At 37.1% G+C, this 13,852-nt stretch overlaps 1 protein-coding gene across 1 annotated transcript; it reads right to left on the reverse strand.

Moving 5' to 3' along the window:
- Nucleotides 1-5,612: 5,612 nt before the first annotated feature.
- LOC130549235 (uncharacterized) lies at nt 5,613-7,877 on the reverse strand. Its single transcript, XM_057326453.1, has 5 exons — nt 7,661-7,877; nt 7,238-7,564; nt 6,210-6,347; nt 5,855-5,985; nt 5,613-5,723 (listed from the first exon to the last, which is right to left on the reverse strand). Exons 1-5 carry the CDS (start codon nt 7,683-7,685, stop codon nt 5,613-5,615), a joined length of 732 nt encoding a protein of 243 aa, XP_057182436.1. The 5' UTR covers nt 7,686-7,877.
- Between the last annotated feature and the right edge of the window lie 5,975 nt (nt 7,878-13,852).

Raw genomic sequence — 13,852 nt, forward strand, 5'->3', positions numbered from 1 at the left:
ATCTATAGTCTTGTCTTGCCAAGTTTAAGAATTCTTGTCTTGTCGTGTGGATGTTTACACCTGTGGATTACTGTGTCATTGAACTGTCTTGTCCTTTTAGTTTATCACCCAGTTTGGTTAGACTCTTAACCCTGTGTTTTCCTTTAATTTTTGCCTAGGCTCTAGTCGTTTGTTATTTTGTTCTTTTGTTTGGTTAGTGCCCTTGCGGAGTTGTTCCCCCACCCTTAGCCGGTGCTACCGTCTCAACAGCCACTGGACTTCCTGTCGGCTGGCTCTGCCGTCACTATGGCCACTGGACTCTCTGTCGGCTGACACTAGTGTCTCGACGGCTACTGGACTCTCTGTCTGCTGATGCTGCTGTCTCAACGGCCACTGGACTCTCTGTCGGCTGGTACTGCCATCTCAGCGGACACGGGACTCTCTGACCGCCAGCTCATCTGTATCTGCCGGTTCTCGAGTGGACTTCTGCCTGCTGCTCCCGGCTCCAGCCCCTTTGGATTCTCCAGTGCATTTGCCTGTGTGTTTGTCACTGAATAAACTCTTTATTACCCGCAATTGAATCTGTGTGTTTCACATCCCTGACACCTGCCTAATATAAAGAAGCAGGGCATTCCATAATTTGGGGGCTGCCACCGCAAAAGTACAGTCCCCTTTTAGCTTACGCTTCACACTCTAAGAAGCAGCTGATCTGATGATCTCAGACAGCATGAGGGTGTATTTGGGTGTAACAGCTCAGATACGTAGAATGGGGCAGAACCCTTTAAGGATTTAAAAACAAACAAAATAATTTTGAATTTATTCCTACATTGTTCGGGCAGCCAATTAAGTGATGATAGAATGGGGGTAATATGCTCAGATTTGCGAGTCCCCGTCAAAAGACGTGCTGCAGCATTTTGCACCAACTGCAGACGGGCCAAAGAAGACCCACTTATCCCCACATATAGTGCATTACAATAATCCAGCTGGTTTGTAACAAAGGCATGGATTACGGTTTTAAGGTGTTGCCTTGAGAGAAATGGCTTTATTTTAACCAGTTGTCTCAGTTGAAAAAAGCTCGATTTAACAACAGCCCCAATCTGACTGTCCAACTTTAGGTCAGAATCAAATTTAACCACAAGGTTTGTGGTCGATTTGATATACTGGGCTAAGACACGTAAATCAACCGAAGAGTCCCCAGTAACATCCCCAAGACTATCACTTCCATTTTATTTTCATTAATACTTAAAAAAATTAAAAGCCATCCAGGCCTTTATGTCATCAAGACACTTAAGTAGTGGTCACAACCGTCTCACTCTTTTTAATGGGCACATAGATCTGGGTATCTTCTGCATAAAAATGGAAAGACATACTATGCTTCCTAATTATTGACCCTAGTGGGAGTAAATAAAGAGAAAAAAGAAGAGGGCCTGAAACTGAGCCCTGTGGGACCCCCCTCAGTAGAGGGACAGGGGAGGAGAGATAATCCCCAATGCTGACACTAAATGTCCGGCCTTCCAGATAGGACCTGAACCACTGAAGCGCTGTCCCTTTAATTCCCACCCATTGTTGAAATTAAAATTTCATGATCCACAGTATCAAATGCAGTGGTTAGATCAAGAAGCACAAGAATGACATAATCCTCAGAATCAGTAGCTAAAAGAATATCATAAAAAACTTTCAACAGAGCCAATTCTGTACTTTGCATAGCTCTAATGCCCGACTGGAAATTTTCAAGCAATTTATGATCTTCCAGAAAGGACAGCAATTGGTTACATACTATTTTTTCAAGAATTTTTGACAGTATAGGTAATTTAGAAAGAGGCCTAAAATTTGTGATGTCTACAGCATCCAGACCAGATTTTTTGAGCAAAGGTTGCACTACTGCATATTTAATATTTTCAGGTACCACACCTGAGGACAAACTACTATTAACAATTGATAAAACAGATGGCCCTAGACTAGAAAAGATCTCCTTAAAAAATCGAGGAGGAAGAGCATCATGCAGAGAACCCGAGTGCTTTAAATGACCAGCAATCTCCTGTAACATAAAGTGTGGGAAAATATATACAGGAAATTAATCTTTCCTGTATATATTTATATGCTTCTACTCTTTCTCTAACATATCTCAACATGACATAAGAAGCTACTGATACTTTTAATAAACATACCAGTTATTTGGAAGTTTTGTGATCTTGGTGATCATGATATAGAGATTAACCAATGCAAGCTGAATTTCCTGAGGTTGATGTCATGTTCTTTATTTAAAAAATTTAATTAAGAAACACTTTTGCATTTTTACAAGAAATACACGATGAAAAGCTTTGGTGAATTCTTACCATCACATCTTGTTGAATGTTTTCATATTGTTGTTGGTGTGCACATTTTATTTACTGCAACTTGAAACATGTCATTCAGCAAACTGCAACATGAAAAAGTGGACATGTGTGATATACAGAATTGGATTTTGTCATGTTTAAAAAATAACTTCAATAAGACTAAAGCTAAAGACACTTCAAAGAAACCTCGAAGTATCACCCTGGCTTGAATGGTCTGCAGGTGAGAACAAACTTTTTGACTCAGTAGCAGTGTTGGGTAAGTTACTCTGAAAAAGTAAGTAAATACTAGTTACTAATTACATATTCAATAGTGTAATTAGATTACTGTACAAATTACTCTCTCCAAAAAGTATTTAATTATTTATTACTAATGACTTTCTATATCCTATATCAACCTTGATTAGTTAAGTTATTCAAGTAAGACATGAAACTACTCTTAATTCATTCAAATAAATAATATATAACTACATAAAGTATTTAAAAAGCATTTTAAAGTTAGACTTTGAATTTTAATGTCAATTCCAGTATTGTTTACATTACACAGTATTTAGTTCAATTACATCCAAAGTAATTGTAATTAACTTACAAGAAAAATAAGAGTAATCCCTTACTTTACTTTTTTTAATGGAAAAGTAACTAATTTACAGTAACTAATTACTAAGTAACTAGTTACACCCAACACTGCTCATAAATATATTTATTAATATTTCAGAATAGAATCAAGTCTTGCCCATGACCACATGCTCACCTACTTTTTAGTGTCTTTGTAAATGCCAGTCCAAAAAAACCTAGATATAAAGTGTGGATGATTCATTTCCTGTATATTTGTTATTTTAGTTCAATACTGGATAATCATGCATGACTGAAAGGAAGCCCACAAATGTTTAATCTTTCAACAAGTTATAGTAATTTTCTGAAAACCTACTGTCCATTCTATTACTAAAAATACTGTATAACTCTGTTATAAATGTACTGTCTAACTTTCCTTGAAATCACACTATTTTCACAGTGAGTATGTTTATAAGGGCATTGTGCTTCTCTTTACAGCGTTCAGGTTAAAAGGTTGTTTCGTATTTTAGAACAAGCTCTGATTCGTGACTCTATGGTATGGTTAAATCTAGACACAAGGGCACATGTGCACAAACACACAGAGCATCATAGCAAAGAGCAAACTGCAATGCCACCCTGTTTCCATCTGAGGTTTAGACAACTGCGTTACACCAATGTTTACAGGTATGAGAAACACACAGCACTTGGTTTAAGGTTAAACCTCAAGTCTAGTCAAAGTTGAGACTCTATTTAAGTCAACGGTTACCAAGTGACCAAACCAGTGGAACTATTTTCTGGTTTTAATTTAGTTAAACCACGCTACATGGTTTAACTCACCCTTGCAGTTTCTTTCTTAATTTCTTTCTTACTAGAAAAATAGAAAAAGGCCAAAAAGCCTAAATTTTCCCCAAGTATGTTATTTTGTTAGGAACAATGTTATCAAAACTATCTATCAAAAATAAAATAGCATTACAGATGAAACTCTACTTCAAAAGTTTTGTGAGAACATTTCAGTCACATCTAAGAGAGGAAGTTAAACTCGCATTGAATTTCTCTCTCACATTTATTTTTCTTCTGATGAATCAGAATATAAAATATTGTTATGATCTATGCACAAAAAAAACTAAATATATTAGACAACTTGCTAACCAAACATCATTTCAGCTTGCTAAATGTTTTAAACATTACATTTTTATTTAACCAAACCACACATTGATCACACATTTCATGGTTATTATGGACAGTACAGTATAGGCCTTTCACTTATATAGCATTATATTAAACTATAAACAGTGAAAAAAGGCACCAAACTTTAACCTATAGATGACTACATAATGTTATTGCAAAACATAAAAGTTTTACAGGGGGAGAAAAAGAGAAGCAGGACTTCCTTTATACAAAAAAATATGCATGTATCATCTGAAGTTTATCTGAGGCATACAGTATATGGATTGCAATGGACAGCTTCTTTCGCAGAGATCTGAACAAAGGGATACATTGTGAGGTACAGTTCATCATAACTGCCACATACTACATTGTGGTCAGTTGTTGCACGAAGTTCTAGTGCCTGTGTTCACAGTTTTCGCACAAATGGTGACTGACTTTGTCAGTAATAAACAAAAAAAATCTCTTTATTTTTTTACAAATATTTTTTTTTCATAGTATAATGATAATAAATTATTTCTCCCCTGTGTCCCGCATTGTCCTACAAAATCATGCCAGCTGTCCTGCAACAGTGCAATAGCTCTCACCACAATGGACACATTTTAACATTTTAAAATGGACAAATTTTAACTCTTTATGAGCATTCCACTGTTAAATATGTGTGAACCAAACTGAAGCACATATACCAGGTAAAAATAAGGCTTTAAAAAAGAAAAAAGAAAATAACCAAGGTGCCCACGTAGACGAAAAACACAAGACTTCTTTAGATTTCACTGGAAGACAACAAACCAGAGGGTAAAACACAGGATGATGACATACGGAACCAATGAGGTAAATGATGGGAACAGGTGCATGGCATGATCTCATAATTGGATGATTATAAGGTCATGGGGTTGGGGTCAAGACATAAAATCATAGAGCACATTCATACAGGAACAAACATACTGAACACAGGGCAGAGGAGCACATGGGAAATTAATATTTTGAGCCATGTGCCCAAACAGAAAACATAAAAAAGATACTGAAACAGGTCCGGGTTTAAATTAACTACCTTTATTTTAGTTCAACTGCACAAAAGCCATACGTTTTTTCAGTATTGGATTACCAGAATAACTATTAGTGAGTGCAAAAGCACTCTGTCCTTTCTAATGACAAAGAAACTTGCATTAGTTATTGCAGAACAGAGGACTATCAAGTATAAAAATGAAGCACTAAAAAGCTAACTATATGAGTTTGGTATAAAAATGTTTTTTTTATTATTATTATTTTAGTTATTGTATTGTACTGGTATGGTTACTTCAGTCCAAAAAAGCACTTTTGCATTTTGTTTGACATATAGACTACTTTATACATCTGTTTCTGATATAGGGCCTACTTGATGAAATATAACTCTTGACTGTTGTTTTAAAAAATGATTACCAATTAAAAAAAGGTACAAATGCAAGTTTGACCCTTACTAACTTTTTAAATATTTTACATGAATTTAAATATAAATAAATCCAACGATGATAAGAGATCATATAGAATAAGTTAGATTATACAATTCTAGTTAACAATACTGTATTTTGCAAGATAAAAAAGAGGTTATTCATATTCTTGTGCTTTTGACTTTGGAAGCTTCAAAGCAGCATATGTGCTGTTGTCTTGGCTTGGCCGAATGTTTTTGCGCAGTTTGCTAAAGTCCACTGCAACATACTGAAAGATCAACAGAGAATCAGTAACATTCAAACTGTAGTTTTCCGTGATGTTTCATATAGTCATTCATAGTTTGGCAGTAACAGTTTAGCAAGAATTCATAATAATAAAGACTTTCTATAATGTTTTACCTGAAGTTGGTTTGGGTCTTGTGGCTGTTCTGTAACTTGTGTTGGCTGTAGATCCGTTTCATGAAGTTGTCCTGAGCAGTTTCCAGATATTTTCCAACATCCATTTTTAGTAACAAAAACTTTTATGAGTCCTAAAAAAGTATAAAGCTTTCAAGTAGTCTTTCATTTTATATGAGAATGCATTTGAACTAATTATTAAAATAAAGGGTGTTTAATAATGTCCACATAAAGGTTATGAAATCTTTCAATAAAATTGTCTTTATATAAAAATACAGTAAATGCAGTACAAATGTCGAATAGCCAATAAAGGCTTTTTACACAATTACAACAACCTTACTACTGAGTTAGAACTCACCTATGACTGTAATGATCAGAACAGCATTCAGCAGACCCGATATGAGGGTAAAAGTCTTACAATGTGTTGAATTTTGTTCTGTTACATTTGTATGATTCTTGCACTCAGTTGTATTGAACTCGCTTAGTTGAGTTGGTTCTGTAAAGAAATGAGTCTGTTACAGAAATGAGTGTTACTGTCTGTGGATGATAATATCTGACTGCATTGTTGTTGAGTTTAATATCTACACTGAAAATTGACTGACTGAAAGGTGACTATAGTTAGCTGACTGAGTAAACTTGTTCCCTCAATTTATTTGTGTCCTGAAACTTGTATATTAAAGTTCACTTAACTTGATGCTCATGTAGATTGAACTTAACTTGTTAAGTTGACTGAACTTTGTGCTTATTTAATCATAATGTACTTAATGAAATTATAGCACAAAGTATATAAATCCTTCTTTAAATGTGCCATCAGTTTTTATTTTTTGACTAAACATAAATAACATTCAAGTGCAAAGGCTTATGGGTATTCCGCATTGCATTTTGAACTGTTAATTTAAAGTTCCTTATATTGTGAAATGAACATTTTTAATTCATGGGCCCAAACCCCATAGTCATGATTACTTGATTTTACAACATCAGGGCTTACAAACAACATAAGTGCATTCATCTGAGGGTGAAGCAACAAATAAACATTAGTTATATTCATCAAAAAACTGCAGTACTTTCAGGAGAAAAGTACAAATCTGAACTTTTATATGGTACATTAGTTATCACAGGGTTGGTACCTATTGTGTACCTTAAAGGTAGTTAAATGTTTATTTTCTCTAGCATTTAACAGTACATTTAATGATAAACAATAGGTGTATACAATTATGTACCCCAAAATAATCACTTTATGTTTTGTACCTGATGGACATAAAGGAGCCCTTAAGGGTACCACCCCAGTAGTGGGGAAAGTTCTGTACTTTTTTCTGACATTGTTGTGAATGACTTTTAACACAACTGTTAATTTGTTTTGGTCTCTGAGGGAGCAAATGTACTCACCAATGATGTTCAGTCTTGTGCTGTGACTGAGTTTTGGAGGTGTATCTTTATTCATACAGTAATAAACTCCTAACTCATCTACAGTGATGTTATATATGACCAGACGGTGTTTAGATTGTACTGAATATTTGTTTTTCAATGTTTTATTGAAGTGATAGGCTAATGTTGGGTTTGAGAATGAGTGCAATATCACTGTAGGAGAATCCGACTGTTTCTGTAAAATCCAATAAACGTCCTCATCATCCAGATCACAGTTTATAGTCACATTGTGTCCCAAATCAGTCAGTTGATCTAAAGCCTCTGCAGCTTTACACCACATTAATACATCTATACAAGACAATAAAAAGCATTTTAGGATGACTCAAAGCCACTATTAATGATAGTTAATACATTAATGCAAAAATATATTTGTAATGAACTTACAGAGTTGAAGGGGAATAATCCTCATGTTGTTGCTTTGGTCTGATACCTTCAATATATTGAAACTTGCTTCACATGACAGTGTTTAAAATGAACTTTACTAAAGAGCTCTGACACACAGACAGGAAAAAAACGTCTTAAGCAGAGGAAGTGTGTCAAGTTTGCTCAGACCACATGTACACTCTTCCAAAACAGATGCTCTATTGGTCGAATCATTTTCCTAATTATCTCAAGTAAGCTCATGATTATTATTTTGATTATTATGTTTTAGAGCATTAATGTATAGCTACTGTTTTTAATATTGTTTGGGGAAAAGACAATTCATAAATAATATGTGTTTGAATACTAAGGTGATGTGCTGTTTAGTGGTCCTCAAATTGGTGCTACAGTGCAGTTGTAGATCACCACAATGGCAAAATGTAACACACCAACACTTTTAACAGTTCCCAGGCAAGTGCTGAATGAAGCATGTGAAGATTTTGTTAATTTAAGATCACAAGAGTAAAAAACTCAACTGTTTTTTATACACTAGTGTTTATTGCACAGGACACTTTCTTTTTTGTGTATTTATGTATGTACTCTACTAAACATGTTGGAAGTAACATCTATTTCTTTGTATATGTCATGGTTCTGCCCCATCTTGTCTTGCTTTTCTTGACCTAGTGGCAGAATCATGACAGAACCTCTTGTTTCATGTGGAGAGAGGCGTTTTGGCCCTGTTGGCCAAAATTATTGATTAATTAGTTCATGCCCCACACCTGTTCCCTCTTGATTTGTTCCCTTTATAAGGTCCCTGTGTTTTCTGTCCTGTGCTGGTTCATTGTCGTTTGTTTGGTGAGTTCCTGTGCTTTGTTAGTCTAGTCCAGTTTAGTTATTTGTATATTATGTCAAGTGTTAATTTTAGTCTTGTGTAGGTGTAGTCCGTTTTAGTCCAGTCCTGTCGTGTTTTCTTACTCCCCTGTTTTGTTATGTTACCCCCACGTGGGTCTTTGTTTTTTGTATTTATATTTGATCAAATGTCTTGTTAACCCCTTACCCGCTGTCTGCGTTTGGGTCCTCCGTTCTTGTATCTTTGTGTCTCACCCCGAAACATGACAGTATAGTGTTTTAAGATTGAATGAATGCAAATGAAAAAGCCAAAGCCAAAACCACAAGACACTGACAATGAATAGAAGACAAAAACTTAAATGGGAGAACTTCAGATTGAGATCATTATTTCACAATGTACATTACATTATTAATATATTAGCCTACATCTCTTATTGCAGGTTAAGGATAAGTGCTTGCTGCTTATTATTATGAAATGCCTATAGACATCAGCATGTTTGTCTTGTCAAGAAGAAAAATAAAAAAATAACGTATGTTTAAAAAATGTACCCCATGCAGCTCTTACACTATGCTAATAATAATCACAGGCCCTGTCATGTACATTTATTCATTTGGCAGACGCTTTTATCCAAAGCGACTTACAAATAGGACAGCATATTAACATTTTGTCAACACACTAAACAGTACCGATAGTTTACAATGCCATGCTACTAGGAGGATTAAAGCTGAAGTAAGCAACAACATGAAAGACAATTGTTTTTATTAGACAGAAAACATAGACAGTTATTGGTTAGTCAGATAAATCCTGTACGGTGAAATACTCAATTTTAAAATACTCAAACTAAACTTTTCTTCAGTTCCCCAAAGGTCATTTCAATGCATGACCTTGTCCTGACTAGATAATAGGTTTGTGGGCTCGGTTCAGATGAGGGACTGATGTCATTTAACACTGCCTGCAGTCATTCTGTAGCCCCTGTGTCCAAGCAGGATCCAATAATAGTCACCTGTGTAACAGAAAATTGCAGTTCAGTTATGTGTATGTAATAAGTACATGTAACCATTGGTGTGACCTCTGACATTACCAGGTGCTGAGCCCACACAGGTATGTTTTCGACATAATATTGACTGGCTAAGTTACCTCTTATAAATCACTATCTCTTATGCTCATGTTAATGGCATTATTACATTTCCCAAGGCATATTTGAGAGTAGGGTCATTCCTATACAGTTCACTAACTTTTAAGCCCTCAGTAGCCCCTGGTGGAAGTGCCACCACATGTGCAAATGTGTGAGCTGTCATTTAACATTATAAATACCATAGCTTGTACTCAGGAGATAAAAATGTCAGCTATGGCAGAGATTGTGTTCTTTATCGAAAAAATACATGCAATTAAACAATGCAGTATTGAACACTAGTTAATGCAGTTAAAAAAATAAGAATTAAGAAAAGTTTAGAAATAACGTTATCAGCTGACATTCTCAGCCAATGAGCATTTAAGCTGTGTGGTCAGCAAGTTGTGCCTATTGTGCTTTTGAACAGCACAGTTGGGGGAGAGCAATCGCACCCAACTGCAGAATCCGGCAAAGCCGTCTCACTCTTAGGATAATATTTTGCCAAATGTCAGTATGACATTAGAGCAAGGCAGGGCACTCTCAGACATATTCCAAAATGGCATGCATCTTGTGGTGATCAGTTCTGTGCAGATTTAGCTCATCTCAGATGAGCCCGATGCCTCTATCTGCTTCAGCGAGCATATGAGGCTGGGATCTATGCTGATGTACAGTGTACAGTGTACAGTACAGAGCTAAAATCTGAAACACTATTTGTGAAACACTTACAAATGTGTTACAAATTTATGGGGATTGTAAAAAAGGACTGGGTTTAAATGCACTATAGTGACACGTATTTATAATCAAATAGCATCTTCAAGTAAATCGTATATATTAAGCCCACTTTAAACGCCGCCTGGCTTGTCATAAAGTGTGTTTGACATCATGTGATAGTACACAGACCAGGGGAACTGATGGGAGCGTGACAGTACTCCCCCTCCCGGAGGGTTCGCCCTCGTGCCTACTATGGTGCAGCCAGGGAGGGGGGTGGGACGGTGCTACTGGCACCAGGAGTTAGGGCGGTGCAGTCAGCACCTGGGGGCCAGGGACGTGCAGGCAGTCCAGGGGGCCAGGACGTTGAAACGAAGAGCGGAGGTGAAGAAGGCCGCCGTGGCGCTGGAGCCAGGAGCAGAGAAGATGGCCGCCGTGACGCTGGGGCCAGGATGGAAGGAGATAACGGCCACCGTGGCCATAACGCTGGGGCAGAGAGCGGAGGAGATAACGCCCGCCGTGGCTGTGAAGCTGGAGCTGGGAGCGGAGGAGAAGTTGGTTGCAGTGGCCGCGGCAGTGGCCGTATCAAGGAAGCTGCTGATGGCCATGACGATCGCGACACTTGAGCAGGGAGAGCTCTTCTTAAGTGCGATTTTTACTTCTGCGTAGGACCTACGCCGTAGCCTACGTACGTAGACGACGCTGTCGTGAACATTTATGGTTCTGCGTTGAGAGTATGCGTCGTACTGCAATTACACCGCCGAAACGCTAGTTGGCTCTTTGTGTTTTCACGGGTTTGCTCTTCTTCGCCGATGTTTTGTGTGTATGCTAGTGTTTGCAAACGACAATGAAAGCTGATCGCATCTTAATGGAGTTGGAGCTGATCGAAACAGAAAAATGTGTAATCCGTTATATTATTAACCTTACTTTCATGTTAGAAGTTAAACAGATGTTATATTAAACTTAAGTCTTGTCCACATTTTGGATTTTTATGTGTGTTCATTTAGATATTGTTGAAAAAAGTATACTTTTCAAAGGGTTTCATTTACGCAGAGCACATACATAGATGTCAAAACTGTGTATTGAAATGATACCCTGATAGAATATCATATTTTGTCATGGACAACTCACCCTATTAATTGTTTAGTTAAAAATGAAACGAAATGCAACCAAGATCTGGAATTGTCACAATTTTGTTCTTTATTTGCAAAAGAGTCAAAGAACAGAATATGTAAAAGTGCAAACTATGTATAGATGAGTATACAATGCAGTATTAACACAAATATAAAACTTTCAAAAAACCAGTAACAATAAAAGATAAAACTATAAAGCCAATAAAATGCAAAAGATCGTGCACAGTGTTTATAAAGTGCGAAGTGCTTCATGTCTTTTGCTGACAGTCTTCCAAACCGACGTTAGAGGAAATCTCTCTCCAAGAATTCGCCGCCATCTGACAGTCTTTATAGTCCGCCGAAGAGGAGTCATACAGATGCGTGCATTTCCGAACCTCTTCAATCAGACGCTCAGTAACTTGGTCGATGTCGATGCTCGCCATGTTGTTCTTTTGTGGACTCTGAACTTGCCGGAAGAAGACGCCAGAGAAGAAGACGCCAGAAATGCGTAAAAGGAAGTACGATGCTGCCAAACCGACCAATCACAGCGCTTGCGGTCCGCGTAGGGTCCGCGTTGAGTTGACGCGTTGTTACATTTTTGGAGAGGTGCGCGTCAGGCTACGGCGTAGGGTACCCACAGGGTACGCGGCTCTGCGTAGGCTACGCCGTAGGTTACGGCGTAGGTCCTACGCAGAACCATAAATTGGGCTTTATGGCCAGTCGTTGTTGCCGTGCAATTACGGGAAATCCATTTCGCCAGACACATGCCAACGCTATCACGGTCACTGTGGTGGAGGCAGCGAGCGGGCTCCTGGCTGTGCTCGGTAGTGGTGGGCCGATCGATCCTGAAGTATCGATACTTTCGATACTGAGGTTGTATCGAAAAGGATCGATCCTAACATAAAAATATCGATAGTAATGTGTTTTTAGTTTTTACTACTGATTTTATTTATTTACTAATGTAGCTAATAATTGTATAATGAAGAAAAACTATTTCCCATACAACTAGTTTTGCACAAGTTGCTCCTCCTGTCCTGCTGTGTTTTGTAGTCCGCTATCACGTGACTCAGCAGCGCCAAGCGCAAGAACGCAGACGCTGCTGCAGCCAGCGAAAAGAAGAGGAGCATCGTGTGGAGTTTTTTCACCTCGGTGAATAAAAACACTGCGAACTGCGATGTATGGCAGTGGGCCTTTGCGGGTAAAAAGCCAAAGATTGAAAGTACTTTATTATTTAAGCACTTTATTTACTTTGTGTCTCAAACAATTGTGTGCACTTTGTTTATAAATTCACTTAAAAAAGTGTAATGAAAGGGAAACATGTTAATTTGTTCTATTATTTTGTCTAAACATAACACTGAACAAAAACGGAAAAGCAGTTTTAAAATCTTTGTTCTTGAGTAATAATTTTGTGCACTTTGGTTTTTTTTAAAGCTAGAGAAGTAGTACTGGGATAACGAGAAATTGTTTTGTTATATATCGTTTTTCTGTTCTGTTAATCTGTTATTGTTACTATTTTCCAGTAATAATTTGGTGCAAAGTTCATGTTTGCAAATTCGATTACAGGAATAAATAACTAAATAAATAGATTTATTTGGTTTAAATGATGTCCAGTGTTTTAACATCTACATGATTAATTAGCCTACAGGCACATTAAGAGCACAAATCACAAAATATTTTAGTGGTCATGAAAATGTATTCAGATTTAGCATATTAATGATGCATTCATCTGATAAATCATGACATTTCATCTACAGGAAAGTAAATGTAAGTTCAAGTGAATGCTTTTTAAAAGTAAAAAGTATTGGTATCGGTATCGAAATCGGCAATACTGGCCCTGTGTTTACTTGGTATCGGATCGATACAAAATTTGACAGTATCGCCCACCACTAGTGCTCGGTCTGTGCGTGAATATTGGAGTGGGCTCGTGGGAAGTCTCGCGGTGTTTTGCGATCAGACTGAGCGAACACACAACAGTAGGCGTAACGTATAATAGACGGAAGCGCAAATAATGCTTGGTTTACAAAAGCATTTTAAAAAAGAGAGAAGTTTCTGACTTCGGACTCTCGAGTATTTGTACGATATTCATCGATTCATAATACTGTGGCACCATGATCATTGGGTATGTTTAATGAATTCTGAGTAAAATGTTATAGATCGTTAAAGATGTCATAGTTGTTAGCATTGAATAGCTAATGCATTTTCCCTTTTACGAATTGTATCTATATAAAGAACTTTTAACTATGCTCAGGTTAAAGTTACGGGCTAAATATGCTTTTGCAATAGCCTTAAGTCACAGCTTTATACATTTTCTCTTTAGCATTTGTGTTAATATAGTTTTGACTGGGTTAAGTTTAGTGTTAAGAAAGCGCACAGTACCAAAGAGGAAGACCAACCATGTGAAAATCTATAGCCCTGTTTTAGCATTTGAGGGGAAC

This window comes from Triplophysa rosa, linkage group LG25 (assembly GCF_024868665.1).
Source record: "Triplophysa rosa linkage group LG25, Trosa_1v2, whole genome shotgun sequence".
Lineage (NCBI taxonomy): Eukaryota > Metazoa > Chordata > Actinopteri > Cypriniformes > Nemacheilidae > Triplophysa > Triplophysa rosa.